Below are 27,899 nucleotides of genomic sequence, written 5' to 3'. Positions count from 1 at the left end.
GTCCTCGTCACTCCAGGCTTCGTGCCATCGGCAGCTTCGACGGGAAAGAGAAATCTCATTTCAGAGAGAAAGCCTTTGAAACGGAGCTTCTTCCCATTGGAGAAAGACAGTGACGCTGTGCTGAGGGTGTTCCGTGCCTCAAACCTTCCGTTTTTACCGTGACCCTCGGCCGTGGACCCTGCGCCATCAGCCCGTGTCGCTGGGGGCGGAGGTGGCATTGGGGGCCGAGGACGTCACCACGGGCCCCGGAGCCAGTAGGCGTGGAGCTGGTCTTGAGCCCGGAGCCTGCGTGTGTCGTCCATCTGTCCATAGTGGCGAATCAGCCCACCCCAGGCTGGCTCCCGCTCAAACTTATTTTTCGTTTAACCTGCACGACAGTTTAAAAATTGAGTTTGTTGGTTCACCCTTCAAAAATGCAGGTTTCACACACAATTGTCAGTGTCTGACATTTTTCCTGGAATGTGTGGAAGACCCAGCCGCACCGGCGAGCATCCTCAGACGGCAGCAGTTGTCGGAAACCGATGGCCACTCACCCTTCCCGGTGCCGGCGCTCACGGTGGCCGTCACCCCCCCGCCCCCGGCCTGCCTCCTCGCCGGCCCCGACTGGCCGCTCAGGGCGGTGGCGTGTGCGACGCCTCCTCGAGGTCTGGACCCGGGGCAGGAGGCGTCAGGAGTGCTGAACGGGATGACGGTTCACCGAAGGCGGTTGGCCGATGTCCTCCCTCGCGAGGCGCTCACTGGTGGCATTCTCCCCGCCGCGTCCCCTGGGCCCTTGGCCTCGAGCGCCCTGCCCGAGCACGGCCACGTCCACTCAGGCTTGCGTGGGTCAGGGCGGCATGTCAGGGCCCACGGAGGAAAAGGTGGGTGTGGTTTTGTGGTGTTTTGTGTAGCTTTACGGGGGTATAATGGGCATACGATAAAGCCTCACTTAAAAATGTGCAGTCTGATAAGTTTTGACACCTGCGAAACTATCACCACAGTCCGTGAAGATACTGCCGCCCCCAGGGGTCCCATCCTGCCCCTCGGCCATCTCCGTTCCTTCTTTCTCACCTCCTTCCTTCTCACCCCCACCCCACCCCCGCCCGGGGAGACCCTGAGCTGCCGCCTAAGTTCGCGTTTCCCTGAGTTTTACGTTGAGTGGACTCAGGCGGCGTGCGCTCCCTGTCGGGCCCCGTCCCGCAGCAGGCTTCGCTTTGTCCGTGTGGGCGGTGCAGTCCCCAGTCTGGCCTTCCCGCTGCCCAGCCCAGTTCTGTGGCGCCCCCCAGTTTGCTTACCGACACGAGGCCGAGCTTAGGGTATTGGGGCCCCGGTTTCTGGCCCTTCATCGCGCCCCCTCCGGCTCCCCCGTGGGTTAGCGCAGGCGCCCAGGGTCTCTGAGGTCGTGAGTGTGTCCGGGTTCTAAGGAGACGCCCACCCTGGGTCTCGCTGTGGGGATGGGCAGGGGGACCCTCCGAAGGGCTGCAGCCTGGGTCTCAGAAAGAACGCCGTCTCTGCGGACCTTCCCGTTCCGTGTGTTTGGAGGAGTTTAAATAGCTCTAATTTTTAGCTTCTAAATTGAGAAGAGTTTCCTGGCATTTGTCACATATATTTGAATGTTTACATGTCTTCTGTGTAAAAGGATACCCTGTGGGCTGTTTAGAACTTGCAGTATGGCAGTTGTGGTGGAGATGGTGGCATTCTGGGCCATTATCGGAGGTGGGCACACCCCTTGGGAGAAGGTCACGGTCGCGATGTCCGAGCCGGTTTCAGCTGCCGTCCCTCTGAGGCTGGGGAGTTCCACGAGGCGGCACTCGCCGTCAGCTCACGAAACCACACCGTAATCCCGCCGTTTTCAGAGACGTCAGGTCGGTGTTGCGAGGTGCCCTTACTTCTGGGCGAGGGCTCGAGGGCTCGGTCAGAGCTCACTCCGCCCAGTGCGGTGCCGCCGTCATCATCCGACAAGTCGTCGACAGGAGAGTCGAGGGGTCCGTTGTGCGCGGCAGCAAGGCCCGTCGCCAAGACCCTCCTCGCTCTGCCTGTGTCTGAGAAGACGGGTGTTCACACCTGAGTGTGTAACTTCACGTGCTCACACGCCGGATGGTGGTTTTTACGTTACAGATGGTGGGTTTTGTTCTCGTGTGCTATGTTGGTTTAACTTTGGGGGAAGTTATAGTAATTTCACATTTTCCAAAATCCCTAATTGTATTTGTTGTCTTCCCGGGTGAGGTTCTATAACAATTTTTTTTTTTAATAAATAATTGAGAAGTTCTCCTTTTTCCCCCCTTCTGTTGGTAGGGAGGGTTGGTGGACATGAGTTGCCTAGCAGGAGGAGAAGGAGACCCGTAATTTATGGTTTATTGACTTTCGACTTGGGCTCCAAGACAATTAAAGAGGGAAAATCATCTTTTTAACAAGTGGCACGGGGACAGTTGGATTTCCGCACACGAGAGGACGAAGTTGGACCCCTGCCTCACACCGTGTAGAAAAGTAAACGCGACACAGAGCAAAGATCTGAGTGTCGGGTCCGAGACTGTAAACCAGCCGGAAGAAGACAGGTGTAAATCGTCATAAGTTTGGGCTCGTCCACCGTTTCTTGATGCACCACCCGAAACGTAAGTGACCAAAGAAAGATAAATCGGACTTCATCGAACTTAAAGACTGTGCTTCCAAGGACAGAGTCAGGAAAGAGAAGAGACAGCTCATAGGAAAAAAAATAGAAGATCAGCATCTAGGGTATGTAAAGAACTCTTCCAACTCCACAACAATGAAAAAAAATTTTAAAGGCGGGCACAAGATTTAAGCAGACATTTCTCCAAAGAAAAATATGAACGGCCCAAAAGCACACGAACAGGCGATCGGTGTCATCGGTGATCGGGGAAGTGCAGCAGGAAGCCGCGGGGGGCCACCGCGGGACGAGGCGAGTCAAAGCGACGGCCTCGGCGAGGGCGCGTGGTGCCGGGGCCCTTGCGTCGCCCGGCGGTCAGACCACGCGGCCGGCCACGTTGTGAGACAGTTCGGCAGCCGCTCGAAAACCGAGGAGCGCAGTTACTACGTGACCGGCGGTTCCGCTCCTGGGAGCCTCCCCGAGGGAACCGACCGCCTGCCCGCAGAGCACCCGAGCCCGGGCGTGCGCGGCAGCCGCGTTCGCGGCAGCCAGAAGGCGGAGGCGGCTCGAATGTTCTTCATCTGCACGTGACGAGCCAGCGAGGCGGGTCTGGCCTCGGCCTCGGGTAAGGACGAGGCGGCGACACACGGTCCCCCGCGGCCGGGCACGGAAGGCCGCGTGTTTTACGATTCCGCTTATGCGAACTGCCCAGAAGCCAGAGGCCGGTGCCAGGGGAGCGGCCGGAGGGGAGTGACTGCTGACGGGCGTAGCGCTTCCTTCGGGGGTGACGCAGACATTCTCATCGTGACGCCCACTCTGAAGTTTCTGTTTAAAAGCCCACGGAGCCCACGGAGTTGTATACTCTAAAGGTGTGAACGATGTTGGACGCGAATGTTACCTTCGTTAAAAAAGTGGCTGCACCTAGAAACGTTCAAGCTACTGGAAACAAAAATGTGAGAATTAGCCGTTTAAGTATCAACTTTTTGGCTGAAAAAACAAAGGAAAAAAGAAGTAAAAGGGAAGGAAATGAGGCACAACTTCGGGTGATAGTTTCCGAGTGCGTCCGAGGGTGCTTTCTGGGTGGAGACGTGTTACAGTCTGACGAGGGGACCGAAGGCCTCTGGGCTCTGTCGAAGGGAACCCCGGACCTGAGCTTGTGGGCATCGCCGAGCGGAGGCGGCAGGGGGAGGGGCGGTAGGAAGGACGGGGCTCACGCGTCTGCTGCGGCAGCAGGGCACCCAGGAGAGCGCTCACAAAGGCGGTAATGGGAAGGGTCACAGCTGGACCGTTGGCGAGCTGGGCACGTGTGGCCTCTGCTCGCAGAGGGATGGGCTGCGATTCTAACCGCGAAACGCTGGGGCGTGAACGGGCCGACTCGCCGTGCCGATCACAGATCACAGAGCCTTTCGGCTGCAGCCGCATCAGTTTGCCTCGCAGAAGGGCCCGAGGGACAAAGCGCTGGGCCTTCAGTGGCCCAGGAGGAGCTGTGGTCTCCGGAAAGAGATGCTTTGTCCCCCGAAGGAGGAACGCAGGGGAGGGACCTCCGGCCAGGGCAGGCCGACCTCCGAGATGCCGGCTGAGGCCGTGCGTGCCGTGAGAGGGGCGCGGCGCCCCCCTCGGTGGCGTTCGGCCCCGGCCGGAACGGGGCCCCGAGGAGCCGGCGGACAAACCCCCGAAGGCGGCGTGTGGCCGTGTTGCGGATGGCGGCCGCGCTCTCGTCAAGGTGAAGGGCAGCTGCAGTGAGGTGTCGGCCCAAGGCAGGCGCTGACCCCACACGGGCCGGGACGGGAGAGGGGACGGCGCAGGGACGGGCGTCATGGGGCCACGGGGCGACGTGGGCGTGGGGTCCGCGTCAGGCTCCCCGACGTGGGCGGCCGCGCCCCGGCCACCGTGGCAGGGGCGGCGTTGAGAAACTCTGGTACTGCCACGTTTTCAGGGAGGAGTGAGGGGCCTTCCTGGAGAATGTCCACTTTGACGAGCCACTGCCTTGAGTGTGACTGTGTCGTACCTTTCCGGTCAGGGTTCTGGGGGAGAGAAGCAGGTGGATCGTTGTTCTCCAGAGAGATTGTGACTTACAGGGCAGTTTGGTGGTCGGCCGCGTTCGCTAGGACAGAAGAAAGACGCAAGCGAAGGAATCACAGGTCCCGAAATAAATGAAGACTACGGCTTTTCTCGTGATTTAGGGTCAGTACTACATGCCGTCTTTAGTGAGTCCTGGTTTGTTTATTTGGTTCCTTCTGGCTGGGTAGGGTCGGCGAGAGGGTCTCTGCGGAAGGAGTCTGTCTGTTGAGTGTTTCCTGCGTATGTAAAAAGTCAAACACATCGAGGGCCTGGCCCAGCTCGTGCACGGCTGGGCCGGTCGGGGACCCCCAGGTGGCAGGGAGCCCTGAAGGGCTCAGCGTTGGGTCCCTGCGTCCTCGGGAAGGAGACAGGTGGGAGCGAGAGCCGCGGGGTGGGGTCGTCCTGTGGCTGTTGGTGCCCATGGCCCTCTTGTGTCTCCGCGGAGAAGCGGGTCACACCCAGCTGGGCCAGTCGGCCGCGTTGCCTTGGACGCTGGGTGGACAGTGTCTTGGGTGGGGGCGGGGGCAGCAGGTCGGCCATATCCGTTTTCCTGTTGGAGACCGTGGGCCGTGCCAGGAGGTCCAGCCGCCTCTGAAGCAAGTTCGTGCTCAGACTCCCGTGCCCTGGCTTCTGGTCCCTTCCGCGTCGTCCGTCCCTCCCCGGCCCCGCCGCCGAGCTGCAGAGCGCGGCCGAGGAGCCCTCCTCAGCCTCCGCCGCCTCCCCGCAGGCTGGGTGAGGGGCCCCTCCGCTCCGAGCACCCCGGGGCGGCCCGTTGGCACCTCTGTCCCTCCTCTCTGAGGACGCGCAGGGACGGGTTTTCCTGAAGGTTTGTCTCTAGCACGCAAGTGCTTAATAAATGTTTGTCGAATGAAGGAAAAATCTAATTACTGCAGGAGGAGCGGCCTGCGTTTCCTGGGTGTGATGGAGACTCTGCTGGGGTGTAAGTGTTTTTCCAGGAGGATCGGGCTGGCCGGCCCGGCAGCTTACGTAAGTCCGTTCAGATCAGACGCTCCGGGCCCCCTGAGCGTCCCTGTGTGGGACACGTGGGATGTCCTCAGACCGTCACAGCCCTAGAATTCTTGAAACAGGCGGGGCCGTGCTCGGGGAGATGGCGTTTGCCCTTAACACGCAGCGGCGCCGGGTGTGGACGCCTGGAGGGAGGCTTTTTGCCGGCGACCGCGGTCCAGCGGTGTGCTCGCTGGTCCAGCCCTGACTTGGAGCCGGGCGTCCTCTCTCCTGGTTTGTGCACGTCCGTCTCTTCTGTATTTGGACAAGTCCAGCTCATTCCTCCTTTCCAGAACATGCTGGTTTTCAGGGAGATTGGCAGATTAGACCAGGTTACCTTTCTGTCCCTTCCCTTCCCTTCCCACTTAAAGGAAAACAAACTTGTTTTGAACTTGGTAAATACTTTTTTGGTTTCTGTAAAAATGTCATACTTGAAAATAAATATTATAGATGATTTTAAAGACTTTTATTATATGAAAAATTTAGGCCTGTGTACGAGTCGCGAGGACGATAGTGTCAGGAACCTCCGTGTACCCAGCACCACCTGTGACGATGACCAGTTCACGGCAGACCTCGTGTGCCCTGTACCCCCCACCCGCGCCCCCCAGCCCCCCGCCCCTGGTTGTCTTGAAGCAGATCATCAGACATCACAGCATGTCATTACAGACCGCATTTTTACAGAGCAGCCTATGAATGGTATAAAGCCATTTGGATCGAGCAGGGACTCACCGGGGAAAGCCACCCGCAGCCACAGCCTTTCTGGGCGCTAGGCCTTGGGCCAGGGCGTGCTCGCAGCCCAGCGTCCTGTCCGCGGCTGGCCATGCAAGCAGCCCAGGGCATTCGGGGGTCAGCGATGCCATCTCCCGCTCCCGCGACGTCCCTCCTCCATCCCAAACCAGCAGACGCCCAGCCCAAACCCCGGCAAAAGCAAACTCGCTTTCCCAGCCCTGGGCATCAGACACTGTTTCTAACCTTTTTTCACGAAGGGAAACTTTGTTTCATCCTCCTCGCGAGAACAGCTACTGTTTCATTTTCACCTTTTACTACTGCGGCATCTGTCGCACCCACATTTCCAGCGCTCGATTTCACACACGGACACCTGCATGCCCCGCTCCCAGACTGAGCACATCACCAGCGCCCCGGAAGGCGCCCCTCCCTGGGGAGCCCGGCCCCCACAAAGGCGGCGCCGTTCCGAGTCCCTCGCTCGGGCGAGTGCGCACGTGCTCGGCTGCCGCGTAAACAGATTCGCTACGTGCGCATGGGCTCCTTTTTTTTTTTTTTTTGCCTTGGCTTCCCTCACCCGTGATGACCTCCACGAACTCCGTCCACCTGCGCCTTGTGCCTGTGGCGAGGCCGTTGGTGTCGGACCGCGGCCACGTCGCGGGCCGGCCGTTCGGTTCTGCCGCCGCGGCCAGCGTTTGCTCCGTGCGCCGTCTGCGCCGGGCGCTCTACGCCGAGTGGTTCATTTCATCCCTTAAATCAGCCCGCGAGTCGGTGTTATTGCCCTTTTGGAGGCGACGGATGGAAACTTACGGAGGCGACGATTTCCCCCGAGGTAGCCAGCGGGGTGGAGCCGAGGTTTAAGCCTTGTCACCCAGCTGCCAGGGCGCGGGCCAGCACGTCCGCACCTGGTTTCCTGCGCGTCACCTGACGGGGAGCGGACCCTTCCACGTTCTCCCCTCGGTCTTCGGCCCCGCGGTCCCTTAGGAAGGACCCGTTTCCCGGAGGGAGATGCGCGGACACAGAGCTGCTGTCACCTGGCCAGGTCCCCGAGCCCCCGTCTCCGGTGTTTCTGGCATTCTCGGTGGTGGTGACGAGCGCCTTCACTGACCTCCGTCAGCAGCAGAGTGTGGCGCTCGTCACCCTACCTGTCAGCTGGGACTCTTGGTTGCAAACAACAGAGACTGCCGGAGACGAGCCATTGGGGTAACGGCGGGTGAGATGTCGGGGTGCTCACGGAGCCGGACCCTGAGGCAGGCATGGCAGCCCCTTAGAAGGATGCCACCTCCCAGTGACCGCGACCCCCCGTTGCCCTTGGTGCCACAAGTCACCTTTAACTGGCGCTAGGCTGTCCGTCCAGGGCGGAGGCTGGGTGGAGTGTCCCCTGTCCCCGCATGGGCAGGCGCCCTGCTCAGCCTGCCCCGACGACATTTCCAGCCCCTTCCATCTCCCATGGCGGGGAGAGGGCTTGCTTTTCCCGCGTGTTTGACTGCCTGTCTCCAGGGGAAAGTGGATCCATAGTCTGTCCTCCTTGCAAATAGGTGGATAAGAATTTAATTGGCTGAGCTAAAGTCCATCCAAAAAGAAGTGTTTCCCTGCGTTTCCAGTTCATGCATGGCGGCGGTCCTGTGACCCTGGGAGGCAGAGCTGCCCTGGGTGTTGTCAGCTTGCACTGTCTTATTTTTTTTAGATACTTGTTTTTTAAATTGAAATACGTTTGACACGTAATGTTGCATACATTTAAGGCATGCAACATGTTAACTTGACACATTCATGAATTATAACATGATTGCCATTGCAGCGATAATTCATACCTCTATCACGTTACATAATTATCCTTTTTTTAGCAGCCAGAGTCATTTCTGGTCTCAGCAAGTTTCGTTACAGTGCAGTGTGTTGCCTGTGTGCTCTGTGCGGTGCATTAGCTCTCTGGGATTTGTTTACTATTTGTTGTAAATTTGTTCCCTTAAATAACATCTGTCCTGAGTCTTCTGCGCAGAAAACGCCTCGAGCCGCCGAAGTAGGAGAACATGGCCTTGTCCTTTGTCTCTTAGTAGCGGTGTCTGTGTGTTGGTGCAGGCAGGTCCTGGAAGGTTTGTTTGCTGTCCCAGTTGGAACACGTCACTTAACTTTAAAGGGCCCCTGCCAGGCCTGGGGACATGCGGGTGACAGACGCCAGGGCGGGTGGCGCTGGTTCCCTCGGAGGGACCGGGAGGTGGTCACCCGCTCGCAGAGGCTTCCGCTGCGGACGGAAGTCCGTTCTGCTGTGCACGGCCGCTCGGCGTGGTCATCCACCTCGGGCGCCACTCAGTTCCTCAGCGGCCCCGTGTTTGCTGAATGCCGTGGGCACAGAGCGATGCGAAGGAGGCAGATAAGGCCGGGCCTCGTGGCACCTTTAGCCTAGCAAGTTCGAGCCGGGAGTCTTTGAGATACACATTGTTTTGTATTTCCCTGTCGTTACTTCTTTTAAATCTTAGCTCTCTCAGTGTGCGTGTTGGGGGAGGGGATTAATAATCCCCTTCTCTTTGTTCATTTTATTGTCCCTTCTGAAATTTGTATTCTGTTGCCTTTTATCCTCTTTAAAAGAAAGCAAGATACGAACAATTAACACTTACACTTTTCTTCGTAAGTATAGCTCCCTTTGATTTCTCCCTATATAAAGCTGCATTTATTTGTACTGACCGAATGAAGACTTTTTAGAAAAATGAGAGCCTGTTGATTGTTTTCCCTCTCGGTCCCTGCGGTTGGTCCGGCTGCGTGAGACTGTGCTTGTCTAGCTGACAGCCATAACTGCAGCCAGTGCGTGGGGTCAGAGGGAGTGACAAGGACACAGACTGCAGCAGACGTGGGCCAGGTGCGCGGCAAACTCATTTCTCGCCCTGGGCTGCCTCGCTTAGCTCCTCTGCCTCGTGGCAGGGCCGTGTGATTGGCCATCACCCGTGACCTGCAAGTCGTGCGTGGCCACCAGCCTGCGCCATTAGGGCCAGGGGTGCCTCCTCACGGCCCTGCTCCCCAGTCCCCAGGACCTCCTCCTACCTGTGGGCGCGTGAGGCCCGAGGACCTGCGGGGCGCGTCTGCACGACGTTTGCCCAGGAGCAGGATGGCTGGATGGTATGGCGCAGGCTCCGTGCGTTTACTCATCGTGACTCGTGCCGGGGTGCCGTCCGCGGTAGCTGCCCTGGCTGTGCCCTCCCTGCAGGCGGCTTTCTGCACCCCACCCCCACCCCTCGTTCATGGCATGAGCCGATTTGTCGCCTTCGTCACTCTGTGGCCGTTAAGTGACAGGTCAGTAAAAACTGAGCTGTGATCGAGTACAAAAGGGTGGTTTATGTAAGTTAAACGTTCTCGCTGATACGTGCACATCCTTTAAAAATTGGGGGGTGTTGAGGGGGACCGCTTCCTAGATACAGAGCCTCCTTTCGGGGGGTGATGTTTTGGAAATACAGAGAGGGGGTGGCATACAACATTGTGAATGTACTAAATGCCACTGTTCACTTTAAAACGGTTAACTGTGTCCAGTGAGTCTCATCTGAACCAAAAAAGTCCAATATTGAGGCAATGCAGAAGGTCTGGTCTGTCTGATACCTCAGGCCTTCCCGCTTCCCAGGCACGGGTTTGCAACATTGTAACGTTTTCCTGATACCGTGTTTCCAGGTGGGGTGTCTCTCGCGCTCTGGAGATGGATCCATTTTCGATTTGTCCCTTGACTCCCTGCTTAACAGGGTTGCTCAGCTCTCTGGCGCGTTCCCGTTTCTCCTCCCACTAGAGTTATGCCCCCCCCCCACGCCCTTTTTGGCTGAAGTCATTTTCAGTCTTAGACTTCCATGACTGTGTAAATATTTCTCGCTGACGCGCTGAAGACGTACGGCGTTCACGACGCCCTCTCCCGGAGTCGGGAGCCATCCCGTTTTCCCTCATCTGCTTGGCTCTTCGGTCGCATCTCCCGAGCCCTCTTCCTCTGGAAGCTGCGGCGTGTCTCCCTGTGGACAGAGTGTGGCCTGTCACTCTGGTCCTCACGCCGCCCGCAGCCCCTGGAGCCCTTTGTCCCTGCTCCAGGTTGGGCCGCGACGTGCCCTGCGGCGGCATCACGGCTTCCCGAGCCGCCTCAGGCGCCACGGGGCCGGGCGCCCTGCTTCTCACTGGGGCTCCCTCTGCAGGCGCAGGGTCCCCTTCCCGCGGGCCGTGCAGCCCCTCCCTCCAGCCCCTTCCCAGCCTCGTTACCGCAGCTCGGGAGACGGGGTTGGGTTTCGCAGAAGAACGGAGTTGGGTTTTTTGCTTCCCATTTTCCTCGTGTTGGTTTTTTTTTTTTTTTTTTTTTTTTTTTGCGGGGAGGGGGTGGGGAGGGCGTTGGAGGGGAAAGGAGAGGAAGGTCTTTATTCTGCGTGAGGAAGACTTTGAATCGGGTTCAAGCTTTTGTCAGCCTCCACGAGCGTATTCTCTAGATCTGGCTGGCTCTCCCTGCGGCAGATGGAAGTGACATTGTCTCTGCGATACCGACTTCCTCCACGTTCTTCTCCCTGGCACCCCCAGCCTTCCCCTGTCTCCCCCTCACCTCCTGAAATAGCCGACGGCTCCGGGGCGTCGCGCTCCTGGTTGACGGACGCCCCCCGGCAGCTCGCGGGGGTGTGTCACCGGCCCCCGGAGCGAAGCGCGGCCCGAACGAAAGTCCCCGTGCTCCCTGCTCTCCCCCAAATCGCCCCCCTCGGCCTTCCCTCCCAGCGGGCGCCGTCAGCCAGAAGAAAGGTCCCTTGGGGACACAAGCCAGAAGGTGCCAGCCCTGCGTTACTCATGGGGTGAGCCCTGCCCACGGCTCCGCCCCCACCCCCCCCTCCAGCCCGCGTTTCCCGGGGTTTTCAGCCTTGGCGAGATTTGCTTCCAACTCGGGCCCTTCGCACTTGCTGCTGCCCCGGCCCGGGAGGCTTTGCCTCCAGGCGTCTGTCAGGCTGGTCCCTCGTCACCCTCTGCCCCCTGGGGCCACGGCGCTGGCGGGGCCTGTCTTGGGGACCCCGCGTGAGCCCCCCCCCCCACACCAGCCACAAGGCTGGTCACCGTGAGATTCTCGCCTTCGCAGTGCTTCCCACCTGCCGTAAGTGAACTTGACCTTCGGTCTAGGTTTTCGCTGTCGCTAGGATTCTGTGGAGAGACTTGTGCACCTGGTTCACGATTCTATTTCCAGCACCGAGTACTGTTCCCTGCACACATTAGGCGCTTTGATAAACAGCAGTTACATACACGACTGGGCTCCTGGGACCTGGAGCTGGAAGCGACTCCAGAGGCCATGCCTGCGTCACCGCTGGAGCCCTGGGGTCCAGCGCGATTCAGTGCTGGCCGTCGTCGTGCGGCAGGACGGAGGGCTGGGCCCCCGGGCGCCTCCCACCCCAGCCTTCCCGCGTGGGGACGGAGCTCGGTGTGGGCGAGCTGGGCTTCCGGCCGCTGTCCCGCCCGGCACGCGGCCCTTACCCTCTGGCTCAGCCGGGCGTGGCTCCCCGTGAGGTCGGCTCTGAGCCTCACTTTCTCCCTCCCCGTGGGACCCACCGCGGGGGCTCCCGGCGTCCCCTCTCACCTGCGCACGGTGCTCGCCGCGTTGTCGGCGCGTTACCGAGCGCGGGAGCGAACGTGCCCCCTGCAGCCACGTTCCGGCGCGCCGCGGGAAACGCGGAAGGCCGCCCGTGGCCGCTCCGTCCGGGGTCCTGCGCACACAGCCCCTTAGCACGTAACCCCCACCCCCCGCCCCCCCGGCTCGCTTCCGGGCTGGCCCGGCGTGGCGTCTGCTAAAACGCAGGAACGTTCCAAAGTGGTTTTTTGAAAGCTTGGCTTGGCGTGTTCTTCAAAGGCCTGAAGTGACTCTTGCCGCGGAAGGTGTTCTTCGTGGCGTGTCTTCGGGGCGCGCTCAGCACACGGACACACACGCACAGCGCTCTCCCGTCGCCCAAGCAGGTGCTGCGTGTGCTCTTCCTGGACTCCCTGCATCCGTGTGTTTCTATACTTAGCACGCCGCGAGGGTCCGGCGGAGCTGGGACTCGGCCCTGCCACGCTGTCCAGATAGCCAGGGGCGATACGGAGCTGCTGAGTCGCAGAATTTCAGAAGGTGACTTTACCACCACATTCGAACTGCTTAATTTAATTTTTCACTCTGAGTTGGTTGCTAGGCGACGGGGAAGGCGGGCGGCGCCGGCGAGGCTGATTCGGTTCAGGCATGAGCACGTTCGTGCGTCTGGTCTGTTCACGCGGACGCCTCGCCGGGGTGCGCGGCTCCGGCGCACGCTCTGCGTGGCCTGTGGAAGGTGGCGCGGGGCTCCAGTCGGGCTGGTGGTGCTCAGACCCGTGGACGAACGTCCCGCTGCCCGAAGCGCGGGGCCTGATCCTGGCCGGTTCATGCGCTCGGCGGGCACGTGACTCGGCCGGACCGTGAGCTGCCGTTGTGCGTCCTTTCCATGGCGTCCGGCCCGGCTGGTCCCCACGGGAGCATCTGTCCAGCCAGGGTCTGGAATGTGTGCCCTCTGGCCGTGATCACAGAAAGGCCGTTGGGGGAAGAAAGTAGACAGTTCATGTCTCATTATCAACGAAATCTGAAATGGTTAATCCCGTCTGGTCCATAAAGTGAGCCCGTGTTAGATGTTAACACGATGACTTAAACGTGTAGAATGCTGTGTCAAGGTCGTGTGATTATCAGCAAAGTCTCCTTCACCCAGACCTGACGCCACCCTCTGGCCTGCGTCATCCCTGGGACATCGCCGGCCGGGAGTCCCGTGGTGGTGTGTGACTGTCCGTGGGGTGATGACGAGTTCACATATGTCAGCGCTGGGGGAAACCTCGTCTCTCAGTGATGACGTTACGTCTCCACTGCTGTGGTCAGCGGCGTGACCTGTGGTTTTCATACGAGGCGGGGAGAGCAGGCCTCCCTTTCCCTGCGGCCCTCAGTCCCTGGAGACTGAGGTGGGGCCTCGTGTGCGCTCATGAAGACGGACGTCGCTGGTCTTGCCCTTACCTGAGGCCCGCTTGTGACGAAGGATGTCATGGGTGGCGGAAGGTGCCTTTCGGTTCTATGGTGAAGCAGTTATTTACTGTTTTCCTGAGCAAGGTGGAGTGTTTGTGCAGTATCGTGCTTGGTAGAAATGTGTCCCTGTCTAGAAGCAGGGGCAGTCTGATTTAGAGGAACGGCCTCGTGTCTGTGAGCCCGACAGCAAGGGAAACTCGGTTACTTGGAGACAGTTACGTGACTAAGACAGTAACTAGATGTTCGCTTGTTCAGGGTTTTTTAAGGGAATCTTTTAGTGAACAGATAAAAATAAAGGTCCGGTTAGCAGATGAACTTTCCTTAAAGCTTGTTCTGATCTACTTTCAGGGTATAATTTTTTCCAATCTGGGTATTCATTCCAAATTTATTAATCTTACTCTCTGGACATTTACCATTCGAAAACCCAGTGTGTCAAAATGTAAACATTTCAGCACTATATCCCAATAACAATTTTTTAGTAGTAGTTTTCTGGGGCAGTTTTTCTAAAGTTTTTTGATGTCATATCCCTATTAAAAATTTTGAAAACATACCCCTAAGCTATGTATGTATGCGTGTCTGTATCTGTGCCCGTATGTGTTTAAAAGTTACATACGTGTGTTAGTATGTCAACATTATAAAAGCAAGCAGGAAAAGAGATGCTAATGAAAAAGATTAAGATTAAAAATAGTGCACTGCCCTGTCGTTCACGATGATCACGTTATCATTAACAACTTAAGGCACACAGGAGCTTTGGGATAAAGGTCATCATTGGGGACGATATTTTAAGTGGTTTTCTTTACGATTTCTGACATCTGGGTGACTTTTTCCAGATCTGATCAGATCGTCATTATTTTTACCTGAGAGCGCTGACAGGAGTTTAAGACAGGGTCGGGTTGGCGCTGCCTTTTTCTTGTTTGCCGGGTTTGTGTTGCCGCTACCTTTGGTGTTTGGATTTCGCCGCGGTCATCTTCTGAGGCCACTAGTCCGCTCTGCAAGGGTTGGTTCTCCGTTGGACAGGGCGGAAAGTCACGCGAGCCCAGGCGCACCTGGCGGGTAGGACGTCACGCTGCGCGGGGACTCGGGGACGAGGGCCTGCCTGTCTCGGGACAGGTCCCGGTGTTCCCCTCCCGCCCCTGGAGCGTGGTCTCGCGTCCGCCCTCGGACCGCCCGCCGCCCAGGAGGTCCGCCCGCCGCCCAGGAGGTCCACCTGCCGCCCAGGAGGTCCGCCCGCAGGGCTTCTGCGGCAGTCTTTCTCAGTGCGCCTGGATTTCCGTGGGAAAACGCTCGCGCGCACCGCGGCCCTGCTCGTCCCCATGTCTGTCCGTCTGTGGGCGGCAGGAAGGACGCTGCACTCGGACTCAGTCCCAGCCCTGCCACTCTCCGGCTGTGTGGCAAGTGACTGACTTTCTAGAAGCCTCGTCATGGGTAACCTCCCACGGCGGCAGTGAGGACGAAAGGTCAAGGGCAGGCTGCACCTTGTCGCTGAGGCTCAGCCGTGCCCGCGGAGGCCCCGCGTGGACCACAGGGGGACGGCCCCCCGGGCTCCGCGCGCCCGTCCTCAGTAACGCGCTGTGCCGGCTTCCCTCCTAGACTGCCTCTTCAAGCTGTGTCCCATGAACCGCTACTCCGCCCAGAAGCAGTTCTGGAAAGCGGCCAAGCCGGGGGCCAACAGCACGACGGACGCGGTGCTGCTCAACAAGCTGCACGTGAGTACGGCCCGCGGGGGCCGTCCGGGCGCACTGGGCGGGGGTGGGGGCGGGAGGGGCCCGCGGGTGGCCCCCGGGTGGCCCCTGGCACATGTCTGGGCATCCGGGCCTGCTGGGTGGGGAGCCCGTGCCGAGGGCTCGCGGGGGCCGCCGGCGCGTCCGGGCGCGCTGGGCAGGGGTGGGGGTGGGGGTGGGGGTGGGGGTGGGGGTGGGGGTGGGGGCGGGAGGGGCCCGCGGGTGGCCCCCAGGTGGCCCCTGGCGTGTGTCTGGGCATCCGGGCGTGCTGGGTGGGGAGCCCGTGCCAAGGGCTCGCGGGGGCCGCCGGTGCGTCCGGGCGCACTGGGTGGGGAGGGCCCGCGGGTGGCCCCCAGGTGGCCACCGGCTCACGGTCCAGGCACGCTGGGTGGAGAGGGCTTGTGGGCGGCCACCAGGTGTGCCGGGCGGGGATGATCTGCTCCGCAGCCCTCCCGCTCCGGGCACCAGCTTCCTTATGTCCTTTAATAAAGGACGAAAGGGTGCTGTCCCCAAGGAGAGGCGGGTCACGGTCACCACTCAGTGCTCCAGGTGCAGTGAAGAGACCTGGCTCCTCCCCGCTGCGAGCTCATCGTCCAGCGCAAGGACGCATGAGCCGTCACTCCCCCTGCATGTGGGACGCGGCGCGGACTCCGTGCCCGCCGGGCCCCGCCTTCCCCATGGGGGATCCCGAGCCGCGCGCACCCTGCGGGCCGGCTTCATCGCGTTCCGTCTCGTTTCCCGAGCACCACAGAGAACTGTGGGACGTCGGCACGGCTTCTCCCGGCTCCTCTTCAGCCCAGACCGTCACCTCCGCCGTGTGTCTGTTTAAGGGTCGTCTCGGCGAGACCTCCGCCTCCCGCCTCACCTGCGCGGCGTCCTGCGCCTGCCTTCCATCACGGACCCTGTTCGCGGCTTCCGTCCTCAGCACTGAGCCCCGCCTGCTGTCACGCCAGGATGACGGCTCCCTTAGGCGAGGGGCGGCGTCTGTCTGTCCTGCCCCCCGCTGTATCCCAGTGCCATCTGATAGTGTCTGGCACACAGCAGGTGCTCAGGAAAGGCTTGCGGAGTGAGTGAGCACTGCGCTAGGCGCTGGTGGCAACACCGACAGTTTCTTAGCCTACCGGGGAGCTTCGCAGCCACTAGTGGAGAATCAAGAGGTGGTGACAAGAGAGTGTGGCGTGTGCTGTTACAGGGCTGATCACCAAGGTGGTGGGAGCACCTGGCAGGGGCACACACATCCCTCTGCGTGAGTAAGGGTGGGCGGTACGGTGGTCAGGGAGGGCTTCCTGGAGGAAGAGCCGTCTGTAGGAGTCAGGATAAAGGAAGAAGAAACAGCGGAAGCAAAGAGGTTGCTCTGGAGACTTCAGGAACTGCATCATTGTTTCAGTGGTTTCAGGGCACACATTCTCAAGCTCAGCAAACCCAGTGATCCCTCTTAATAGCAAATACTATGCAACTGTACAAACAGGAAATAATATTCACAAATAACACAACCTCCCGAGATACCACATTCTGAAAAACGGCTTACCAAGGAGACACAGAAGGAACACGTTTTGTAACTGTGTGCTTCGGTCAGTTGCCGCTCGGGCGTGAGCACCGTGCAGGGCGCAGGAAGCAGACGCGTGGACCTGTTTGGTCCAGCCCCACGGACGCAGCAGCCAAGGCTGTGACCGGCGCAGGCGTGTGGCCCCGGGGACCCGGAAGCCTGTTTTCCGTAGCATGACTTTCCAGAACGGTCAGCAGTGCACGCTTTGCTAACAGGACTTGCACTTTTGGAAACGCATGTGTGTAGCAGTGTGAGTCATGCCATGCAAGGCCACCACGCGGTGTGTCGCTGCGTCAGACGGGGTGAGCGCTTCGGCCTGGAACCTGGGGACAGCTTTTCAGCCCACACGCGTGTCCAAGCAGGCGGAGGAGGTACGGGAGAGCGACGTTCGTCCTCGGTCAGGGCGTCGGCCGCCCCGTCCCCTGTCCCCTGCAAATCAGCGGTGCCTCCTCCTCCGCCGGTCACTGTGACGACCAGAATCGCCCCGAAGTCTGCGCTGGAGCCTGCGAATGTAGCGGGGTGGCCAGTGCAGGCCGCTCAGGCCTGTGGGCCTCCTGGTGGGGGTTGGGGGGCGGCTGGGGCAGGGCTGTGTAGCACCCATGCCTGGGGGGCCACCTTGGCGGCAGGAGCCCTCCGTAGTCCTGCCTTTCCTTTTCTGGTCTGAAAATCTTTCTGTTCGAGGAAATCTTATTAGAGCATCTCAAACCCTTCCTCCCGCTATGGTTTTACAGCAGGGGTTGTTAATTCAGATTCCTCTCGGCCAAGCGGGAAGCCGGCTGGAATAAAGGGGACTCGGCAGGCCAGGCTGCTGAGTGGGGTGTGCCCGTGAGCCCCGGAAGGGGCAGTTCCAGCCCCCGCTGCTGCTGCGTGGGCAGGTGGGCCTGGAGTGCGTCCAGGAGAAGCTGAAAATCCATGCTGATGTATAAATACCTCAGTTTTTAATCGAATTAAAGCCTCAGGCACGCGCTGGACACCGGGGCAGGAAGGGCTCGGGCCGGGCGGCGTTCCCTGGCCGCCCGCTGGCCCCCGCGGCCTGCGATCCGCCCCACCCGCAGTTCCGGGCGCTCCTCCCACGAGCCGTGAAAGCCGCACGGTCGTAGGATGCAGCCCTCAAGGTGTCCAGGAACGTCGGACTCCTTATCAATCAAGTTAAAACACAGCTCTCTCTCTCTCTCTCTCTTTTTTTTTTTTTTTAAATGCAGTTCATGCTTTAAAAACCATTCTCGTTTTCGGGCAGTCCTTTGTTCTGATTTAGGTTGCCGGAGTGACTTTCGGGTCTTGGGTGTTGCATCTCTGTGGTTCTTATTTTCCTGTTCGTTCGGACCTTCTTCCCCTAGCGTCTGAAAGTTAGCTGCATGCTTTAGTGCCGTCCTTAAAACGTCGTGTTTCCGGCAGCCGCTTGCCTTTGGGGGCGGGTGGCCAGTCTCCAGTGGGTTTCCATTTTTATTTTCGTCAGCTCCTGTGCAGGACCCCAGTCAGAGGTCAGATTATTTTAAATTAATGCCATTTAAGGAATTCGTCGGCCAGACCACTCGACTTCCTCCTGACGGGGACAGAAACGCCGCTCTGAAGGAGAGCGCCACCTAGTGGCCGGTTGCGTGTGTCCGTCCCCTCTGCTGGAGTGACCTCCTCCACTGGCTCCCGAAGCCTCGGTCCGGCGTCGCTGGCTCTTCACGTCAGGGTCCCGTGTCATTCAGAGCTCGTCGACCTTGGGGGAATAAGCTTTCCCCGTCGTTCCAGTGACCGTTCTGTGGTAGCTTAATAATGGCTTCCCTGTTTCTGAAATACGATAATGGGGGGGTAGGGTGGCCTTGGCCTTGACGTTGCCTAGGGAGCGCGGTGAGTCTGTGACGCGCAGCGGCTGAGGCCACAGCGCAGAGCACGACTTTCTGCGTAGAAGTGAAGAAACAGCCCTCCAGCTGCCGCACAGGGGGAAGGGTGGCAGGTGCACACGTCCCGTGGCTTCAGCCAGCCGGTCCCTGTGGCGGGTGCGTGCGTGTGCGCGCGTGCGTGTGCAGGAGCCTGGCGGGTTTTGCCATTCCGAAAAACAGGTGCCAGGGCCTCGTGCACGTGCCCGATCAGCTCCTCAGGAGAATCTCCTGGAAATGCGATGGCTACGCCAAAGTTACGCCCTCTGAAAACGTCTTGACGGCTTCTGCCAGGTCACCTTCAAGGGGATCATAGCGCTCGGTGGTCCTAGAGCGTGAGCCCCTCAGTGCTTACGGGGTTCACGCCCCACATCCTGTCCTTTTCAGGGCTGGACGCCGCCTCGGTCGGTGGGCCCAGGTATACGTCGGACCTTATTGCCTTTTTGTCTACCTTTTGTCTCACCTGTTAAACCTGAAAATCAGGACGGACGTTTCTGTCTGCCGGCCAGATTGGATAGTGGTGTATGTCAATTACATCTCAATGAAACTGGGCATAAACACCCGAATTTGGTTTTTTGGAGGGAGCTGTCTAAGGATTGATGTGTGGACTCAAACGAACGTACATACAGTGTTTGCACAGTTAATGGAAGGTGAAATGACTTGGATAGTTTCCTCCTTAAACAAAGAGCTTGTAGGAAAAGTGAATTCTTAGAATGATTCATAAGCTCAGTGCATTGAATGGTCATTCAGTCGTTACATGGAGGCTTGGTCATTATTAAACCTCTCGATGGTTTCAGATGTGGTGTTTGATATTAGAAGTTTGTGGAGATTTTTCCTCCAATTTTGTTGCATTTTCTGTTCTAATTTTACTTCTCGTATGTTTTTGGACAAATGCTAGTGTTTACTTAGTCTTCGATACAGAGGGTATGGCTTCTCAATAACTAATTTGACTTTTTTTTAGATACGCCAGTGACTGTTAGAGAATTGCTACTTTTATACATAGTCTAAGCGTAGGTAGGAACTTAATATTTTAGATGAACTTTTCTTAAACTCAGGCCACTGGCAATTCTTGAAAGTAAGAGGAAGGTCCACGGGACTTTTCTCTCTGAAACAAGGGCCCTGATACCATTTAACTATGAAAAACAGTACTTCATGATTCCCTGCAGTGAATTCTTTCAGCGTGATGTTTTGAGCACAGAAAAAAATTATGCTGGTTTGTTGGAAAACAGTATGTTTTATTTTGCTGAATCTATTGATTTTTTTTCTCCCTTCTACATGGTTTTCCTTGAATTTCTATATTAGCCGAGAACTGCTCGGCAGAACAGATGGCTCTCGACAGAGCGCCACCCTGTCTTCTGCTGGGTTTCAGTGCAAGGTCTTGGGTGTAGCGCTGCCCGCGGGGTGCTGGAGAGAGAGAGGGGTCCCTGGGGCGGGCGCGGCACCGGCGCGGACAGGGGCAGAGATGGGGGGCGGGTAAGGGAGGGTGTTTATGGAGAGCGGACCGTGCCCGGGTGCTGGGGATTGCCAGGGCCAGCTGGTGTTACTTCTGGATGTGTCTTGAGCTCAGTGGGCTTCACTCTCAGTGGGCTTCCACGAGAGAGTGGGAGCCTCCCACCGGGGAGGCAGAGGCAGCAGACTCGGGGTGACCTCCTCCCACCGGGGGTGGGTGCAGCAGACTCGGGGTGACCTCCCACCGGGGAGGCAGAGGCAACAGACTCGGGGTGACCTCCTCCCACGGGGGTCGGGGACCTCCTCCCGCACATCCTCGGACTCCTGCGGTGCGGCTTCCTTGCGGTCGAGGATTGCTTCCTGAGCTCGTTGTCTCACACGGTCTATCTTCCCAACAATACCTCCGTTCCAGGTGGAGGTAGAGCAGATGCTGAATTTGAGGAGCTGGGGCATTCTTCACCCAGCCCCTTTAGTCCACCTTTCTAAGCTTCCATCCCGAGGACATTGCTTCGTTTTAGAGACCTGCATATAATGATGGTCGACCTTTATTGAATGCTTGTTATACGCCTGGCTCGTGTTTTCTCTGATCGTGGGAAGAGCCCTAAGAGGTTGCACGTCCCCATTTTGCGGACGAGACTGCTGAGTGAGGCTTGAGATGCAGCGACCCGGCCGAGCTGAGAAAGCCAGCCTGGGGTGGCGGAGCCGGGAGCGAGGCCGGAAGGGTCCATGACCTGGGGAAGAGGCCCGCTCACCCACGCCTAGCGGCTTCTCGCCTCAAGGAAGGGCATGCTGGCAGCGGTCCCGGAGCACGAGCGGTCATCAGGGTTTTCTCATCCGTCAGATCAGAACCGCGTTTCTTCCCTGTTGCTTTGCTCCTGCTCCCCTTAGCCGTGGTTTAGGAGACGGGGCTCGGAACAACGGCTTCCTCACCGCCTGGGATGAAGCCAGCATCCCGTGAGCATCGTTACCGCGTGCTGACAGTGCTTTCAGAGTAGCATGGGGAAGCGGATGAAGAATGGCGGTTCAGCTGGACACCCCACCTCCGAAAAGATGTGTGCACGCTGATCGACGTTCACGGCAGCAGGGCCAGGGCACGGAAGCAGCCGGAGCGCCCTGCGATAGATGATCAACTAAGAAGCTGTGGTCCGTGTATACGAGGGAATGTTACTCAGCCGTAAGAAGAGATGAAATATAGCCATTTGCGACAACACGGATGGACCTTGAGATAATCCTGCTACGCGAAATAAGCCAGACAGAAAGAGTTAAAAACCTCATGATAGTGCTTATCTGTGGGATGTAAACCCAAAAGCAACAAATGAACAGGACAAACAGAGACTGAGGGACATGGACAATGGACTAGGGTAGGGGGTGGGGGAGGTAGACGGGGTAAAGGGGGTCAAGTATGTGGGGACAGGAAGAAATCGTATGTGGGAGGCGAACACACTGTAAATATATACATGCCTTACTATTAAAGTATGCAGCGGAAACTTACTGGATTTTGTTAACCAACATTACCATAAAAAATTAATTAAAAATTTTTAAAAAATTTAAAAAAGAAAAGAAAAATGGTCGTTCAGGTTGGCGGCCCTGGTAGGCTATGCAACTTCATCATTTTCCCAACCTGCCAAATCTGTCCTCATAACACCTCCCATTCCTGTTCGTAACCGTGTGGAGCGGAGTTAACCCACATGTGGGGTTAGGGATGATCTCCGCTGCTTAGTAGGTGCGTGACTTAAAAAAAGACGTTATTCAGCAAAATTCCAAATCTCCACAGAAGGAGAGATGTTCTAATAAACCCCCTTTGCACCCCTCATCCAACCAGCCTTGCGACATCGACCGAACTTTTCAATCCGAGTCCGTTTCTTTTTAAAATTGAGATAATGATCTTCCATTCAAGGGAGGACTATGAAAAGTAAGTAGATGATAATTAGCGTCCGGCAGTGATAACGAACACGCCGTCGTTGCCGCAGCGACGGGGCACCGTGCCCGTGACTCCCACAGGGAGCAGGTAGCTGTTTCCATCTCCATTTTACAGAAGAGGAAATTGGGGCTCACTCCTGCTCAGCAACACACTTCAGGGGGCAAAACCAGGCGCCTCCCAAAACCAGCCTTTCGATTTGGTTCAGTTTCATTTGACTCTAAAGCTTTTTTTTCCCCCCAAAGCTTTTAAAAAAAGGACTTTTCATAAATCTTAAAAAGGTTATGCACATTCCCTTTCATTTCTACCCTGTTTTCTTTAAAATACATAAGCTTTCGATGTAAGCTAAGCTGCGCCAAAATGCTCATGAATTCCTTAAAGGAAAAAAAAATACATTTTAAAAAGTCAAAAAAGGCCAGGGAAGCGACAGCAGAGTGGCCTGGGTCCTCGGTCCCCTGCGCGTGGCCCTGGGCCCCGGGGGCCCTCGCACGGCCGGGCCGCCCCGGCTTCGCCGCCCTGCCGGGGAGCGTAGCGCAGTGCTCCCTCTTTCTCACCAACCGCCCTTCTCCACGCACAGCACGCGGCGGACTTGGAGAAGAAGCAGAACGAGACGGAAAACAGGAAGCTGCTGGGGACGGTCATCCAGTACGGCAACGTGATCCAGGTGGGTCGGGCAGGGCAGCCCTTGCGTTCTGGGGCTGGAGCGTCGTGGAGCCCAAAACCGGAAAGGCAGACACGACGCGGGTCTGGCCAGCTTCCCGGGGAGACTCCGTGGGGGGCCCTCCCGCAAGGTCTCGTGGTCCTCCATCCGTGGGGGGACCCTCGGGCTTTCCGGGTGGCACTCTCGCGGTGTGAGAATCCACCTCTGTCCCCCGCAGCTGAGTTTCAGATCTGGCCCTAAGTGGGAAGCTTCCCACATGGAAAGGAGTCTGGCCGACACCGTTTCGTTTAACTCATGTCGCCTCGAAACCTCCTGTCTGGTGGAAGTGGGCTTCTCTGTCACTCGGATCTCTTGGTTCAAGAACCGGTCACCAGACGTGATGGGAGAATATCCGTCGCTTCGGGTCGAGCGTGTGATGTTGGGTCTCGTGGGTGGGGAGGTGCATGTGTTCGTCCCTTGTGCCTTTCAGCGTGACATGGAGTAAAATGCGGGGGGACAGGGCCACGTGGTTGGCTCACAAATCCCGCGCGGGTCCGTCCTTGCTGGGGGACGGTGTGTGCGCGAGTCCGGAGCCCAGTATGGCCTCTCGGGTTGTCCGGGTTCCAGATTGTTTCGCCCCAGGCACAAAGGGTCAGAGTAGTCACCAACTTCTGAGGACCTGACCTGTCTGGTTGTCTGGCTTCATCATTTTCCTTTTTGAAAGATTTTGCTGGCTCGCTAATACTAGTGTAAACTTTACTAATTCCAAATGAATTCCTTCCCATTTTTGTTCCTATCGAGTATAGGACAGGGCTAATGAGCCTCAGGGGAAAAGAGAATTGCCGAGTTGGTAAAAGCCAACTTTTATGTGCGGGGGTTCTTGCTGTTGGACTGTGAGGCCCGCTGAGACAGCGGAAGCAGCTGTCAAGAGAAAGTTCGAAGATTTTGTCCCTTTCGGGTTCTGTCCAGTCGAGAGTAGACGCAAGGCCCAGGTGGGCGCCCGGTTCAGTGGCAGCTGTATTACGGGGCCAGGCCAGCGCCTTGGGACTCAGAGGACGAGCGGGCACAGGGGCTGAGCACACGGGCCCTGAGCGCGTCCCAGTTCAGGGTGTGCGACTGAGGTCCCTCCACGCCTCTGCGTGCTCACCAGCAAAGGGGAGCAAGAGCAGTGTCTGCCTCCTGGGGTGACTGGGGGCGCCTGTCACAGCGTTGGCTCTGAGCTCGTGTTAGCTAATAGCGCTTTACCCTTACTTCTCCCAGGCCCGGATCTGGGGAGCCACCTCTAGGCGATGCGGGTTTGTAAACCATCTGAGTCCAGCACCTGGCCAGGTGGGTGGAGGATCAGGGGCGTCATGATGAGGGCTCAGGGGGGCCCCGCCTTCTCGTCTGTCACGGCCGGGGGACGTCAGGGGCTCGCGAGTCAGACAGTTACTCCTCCACCCCAGCAGCCCTGGTAGAGGATTGTGGGCCAGCCAGGACTGTTCTAGAAGCGGCATCTGTTAACACGCAGAGGGGGACGTCGCGGGCGGCAGTGGGGTCCCAGGCTGGCCCGGCTGTCTCTGCAGGGTCGGCAGCCTTCCCCGCCCCCCGCCTTCTCCTAAAGCGCAGGGTGCAAATCCAGCAGCCGCGTTCTTCCAGGCGAAGGGACTGTCCCCTCGCAGGGTCAGCTGTGACGCGGAGCTGTTCCCGTGCTGCCAGGGGTGCTTCCCTGGCCCCCGCCCGGGGTGGGGCGCGGCGCCACTCACCGCGTTCTCTCGGTGCGTTTCCAGCTCCTGCATCTGAAAAGCAACAAGTACCTGACCGTGAACAAGAGGCTCCCGGCCCTGCTGGAGAAGAATGCCATGCGGGTGACGCTGGACGAGGCCGGCAACGAGGGGTCCTGGTTTTACATCCAGCCCTTCTACAAGCTGCGGTCCATCGGCGACAGCGTAAGCGCCGCGCCAGCCGGGGGCCGGGCCGCCGCCGCATGCGTCCGAGTCCGCTTGCAGGGGTTGAGAGTCGGGACCCGAGGCTCGTCCTGTCTCTGGAGAAGCAGGGAGTCGCGGTGGTAACCGGTGTTTGGGAAACGGGGGAATCGGGAGAGAAGCATGACCTAAATCCGATGCCCACGTTTCTCCTGCTGGGCTTCTGAGAAAATGGCATGCGTGGCCCGTTACCTTGGTAACTTTACGTCGCCTGGATTGTTGGTGGAACAGAAAAGCCTCTCTCGTTGGGAGATGTAGCCAGTGACGGGGAGGACGGGGGTAGGAGCGGCAGGGGAGGGGAGAGGACTGTGGGGTCGGCTTCGCTGGTCGTCGGGCGGCCTGCAGCTCTGCGGCCGGTCCCGAGCGGGCCCCGTCCTGAGGGGCCATCAGCGCGTAAAGTCACAGAAAACCTTCTTGCTGTGACGTGAAGCGGTTCCGACACCTGCGAGCTGCATCAGCAAGTCGTCGCGTGGGCATGTTCTTAACAGTGTTCAAATGCTGTCGGCTGAATTTCTGACCTCGTGAAGATTCTGGAATGGCCCTTTTTCACTAAGAAAAGAAGGATATGCCTTAAACAGCAGGGAGTCTTGTCAAAATGCTCAACTAGACTTAGAACCTAAAGCTCAGCTTTGCCTTTTTTCCGTATTGCCGTTTAAGTTTACAGGCTTCAGGTGGTTGAAAGACGTGTTTTTGTATACGTTCATGTGTGTGTTATCGTCATATATGAAGCTTCCAGCATGAGGCAGTCTCCCTCCCCGCCCCCCCCCCCCCCAGCTGGTGTTCAGTAAACGCCGACCCTCTGAGAACAGAGAGTAACAAGTCCAGGACAGCTGGGGTTCCACCCAGAGTGTTGGATTGTTCGAGGTACTTAGCCTATTCATTTGGAGTTAGAGAAAGTTCCGTTGCACACGCTCCCCAAAGGCATCGCACTGACGAGCGGGGTGCTGGGCACCTCAGGAGCCAGCTCTTCCACCCCCTTATTCCCCCCTATAGTGAAAGGCAGGGCGTCTGGCCCTGAGCTCCATTTCCAGCAAGTCCTTAGCTTTCCTGTGCCTTCCGCATCGCCGCTGAGCTGGGCCTCGGCGGAGGAGGTAAGATGGACTTGAACAGAGTGACTCTCGCAGGATGGTGTTTTTTAAATGGCAGGCGTCGATCCATTCGTGGGCCGTGAGGTCCGTGTAGTGGCTGGTGCCGGTCATTGTAGAAAGCGGAGTGGAGTAGGAAGTACCCGGCTGGGGTAAACGTGATGGGGACCCGTTTCGATTTGGGGCGACCCGTTTCAGGTGAACACAGACGTCTGCATATGTGCACGTCACACACACACATGCGCACACACGTAGACACACACACACACCTACGCAGGCGTGCACGACCGGGCCACGGCAGAAAACGTGCTTCCTAGTGTGGCCTGTGCTCACGCAGTGTGAGCGTCGTTGCTTTGGGCACACGGAACTGTGGCCTTGTCCCTTCAATGGTGAGACCTCCCTGCAGACGGCATGCTGCTTCTGCTCCCAAAACCGAGTTGGTGCTGACAGACGGACGTCTGTGGACACGTGGAAAGGGACAGGCAGGGGCGTCCCGTGCTGGCCTCGCCATTTCTCGGGGATCGAGCAGGGTCGCTGGGTGTCCCAGCTCGGCACGTACTAGAAGGGTCCGGCCGAGGACGCCCAGCCACCACCACCCCGCCTCCCTGCCCGGCACAGCTGGCCTGTTTGCTGAAGAGCTCTGTTGGTCCCTTCCATTCCAGGTGGTCATAGGCGACAAGGTTGTTCTGAACCCCGTCAACGCGGGCCAGCCCCTCCACGCCAGCAGCCATCAGCTGGTGGACAACCCGGGGTGCAATGAGGTAAGGGAGGCCGAGCTCTGGCCACAGGGTGGGCGGGGGCCGCGGGGCTGGGGCACATGCGTGCTGACAGGGCCCCCCCGCTGTGACAAGGAGAGGGGTGCCTGTTCTGCACCCGAGGGGGCCGAGGCCGGGTCAGGGCTGCCGCAGGAGGCGGTGCGGGGGGCTGGTCATTGCCCCGGACGCCCTTTCCTGAGCCTCGCGTCCCTGGGGATTGTTTTCCAACTTGCTAAGCCGGAGAAGGAACCCTCCTACCAAGTTCTCTGGCCAAAGGGGCGCCTCGTTCTAATTACCCCTGACAAGAGCCAATTCCGGAGAAGGCTGCACTGCAGGACATCGGCAGCCGGTCAGGCTGACGTCTGGCCATCAGCCATCCGTCACGAGTTGGCAAATACAGGACGCAATGTGTGTCTAGTGTTGAGGACACAGCTCTGGAATCAGAGAGATGTGGCTTCGGATCCCAAATCTGCCGGCGCCCAGCCCTGAGGCTGTGGGTCGGTCACCCCGTGTCCCCTGAAGTGGGCGTGGCGGTCGCCCCGTGTTCAGGTGTGCTCGTGGCTGTCGGTCCTCGGGCCTCTGCCGCGCAGATTTCGGCGCCCCCGTGGGTGACGTGCGCACTCCAGCGCGTGTGCCCTGGACACGTCCTCGCCTTCGTTGTCCATCCCGGTTTGAGTCCGCGTTGCCCCTGCGCCTCTGCGTCCTGGCCGCAGAACGGGAGACTCGGGGCGAGAGGCGGTTGTGTTTCGGGACAGGCAGGAGGCGTGGTGGCCGCTTCGGGGCAGCACACGCAGCTCTCGGTCCAGTGCAGCATCTGCGGCCGACGTGCACGGCCGGGAGAAGTCGCCGCGCCCGCGACCTTCGGGGCGTCGGCCTCCGGGGCTTGGGGGCCGGAAGACGCCGCCCTCGCCAGGGGAATGCGAGGGGTCACTCCCGTTCCTCCCCCAGGTCAACTCCGTCAACTGCAACACGAGCTGGAAGATCGTCCTCTTCATGAAGTGGAGTGACAACAAGGACGACATACTGAAGGGGGTGAGCCGCGGGCCCGAGGGGCCGGGGCGCGGGCCCCCCGGCGCGCCAGCCCCCCTGAACGCTGCCCGCGCGCGCCCCCTTCCAGGGCGACGTGGTGCGGCTGTTCCACGCCGAGCAGGAGAAGTTCCTCACGTGTGACGAGCACCGGAAGAAGCAGCACGTCTTCCTGAGGACCACCGGCCGCCAGTCGGCCACGTCGGCCACCAGCTCCAAAGCCCTGTGGGAAGTGGAGGTGAGGGCGCGTGGCGGGTGCTGGCACACTCCTGGCCGCCGCGGGGCGTGGGGCGCGCCCGCGGGGGGCCCGGCGTCCACTCCGGAAGCCAGCCGGCCACCGGAGGGGACGCCGTGGTCTCCGGGCCATCGGCTCACCCCTTCCTTCCGTTTTCCTCTCCCTTGCTCGTTCATCTGTCGCAGTAGGTGATGCCGTGCCGGCCCGGCGGAGGCGGAGGGGCCTGCGTGTTGGGGACGGGCCGGAGGGACGCGCGGCCGGGGCCGGGGGGCGACCGTGGCGCGCGGCACGGTCTCCGTGCTCTGCGCACTCGCCGGCCCTTGGC

At 59.0% G+C, this 27,899-nt stretch overlaps 1 protein-coding gene across 11 annotated transcripts in view; it reads left to right on the top strand.

Moving 5' to 3' along the window:
* Positions 1–27,899, top strand: part of ITPR1 (inositol 1,4,5-trisphosphate receptor type 1) — a 260,469-nt gene that overhangs the window by 76,822 nt on the left and 155,748 nt on the right. For 10 of the 11 annotated variants that reach the window (XM_016133138.2, XM_016133137.2, XM_016133135.2 and 7 more), the window contains exons 5-10: positions 14,958–15,073; positions 22,447–22,533; positions 24,279–24,437; positions 26,221–26,319; positions 27,262–27,345; positions 27,431–27,577. In XM_016133138.2, the coding sequence (XP_015988624.2) occupies positions 14,958–15,073; positions 22,447–22,533; positions 24,279–24,437; positions 26,221–26,319; positions 27,262–27,345; positions 27,431–27,577 (692 nt within the window). The remainder of the gene's footprint in view (positions 1–14,957; positions 15,074–22,446; positions 22,534–24,278; positions 24,438–26,220; positions 26,320–27,261; positions 27,346–27,430; positions 27,578–27,899) is intronic. The other variant, XM_036219255.1, reaches the window with a different exon arrangement.

This window comes from Rousettus aegyptiacus, unplaced genomic scaffold (genome assembly GCF_014176215.1).
Source record: "Rousettus aegyptiacus isolate mRouAeg1 unplaced genomic scaffold, mRouAeg1.p scaffold_m13_p_4, whole genome shotgun sequence".
In the NCBI taxonomy this organism is placed as follows: Eukaryota; Metazoa; Chordata; class Mammalia; order Chiroptera; family Pteropodidae; genus Rousettus; species Rousettus aegyptiacus.
This window is presented reverse-complemented; position numbering and strand designations above follow the sequence as displayed.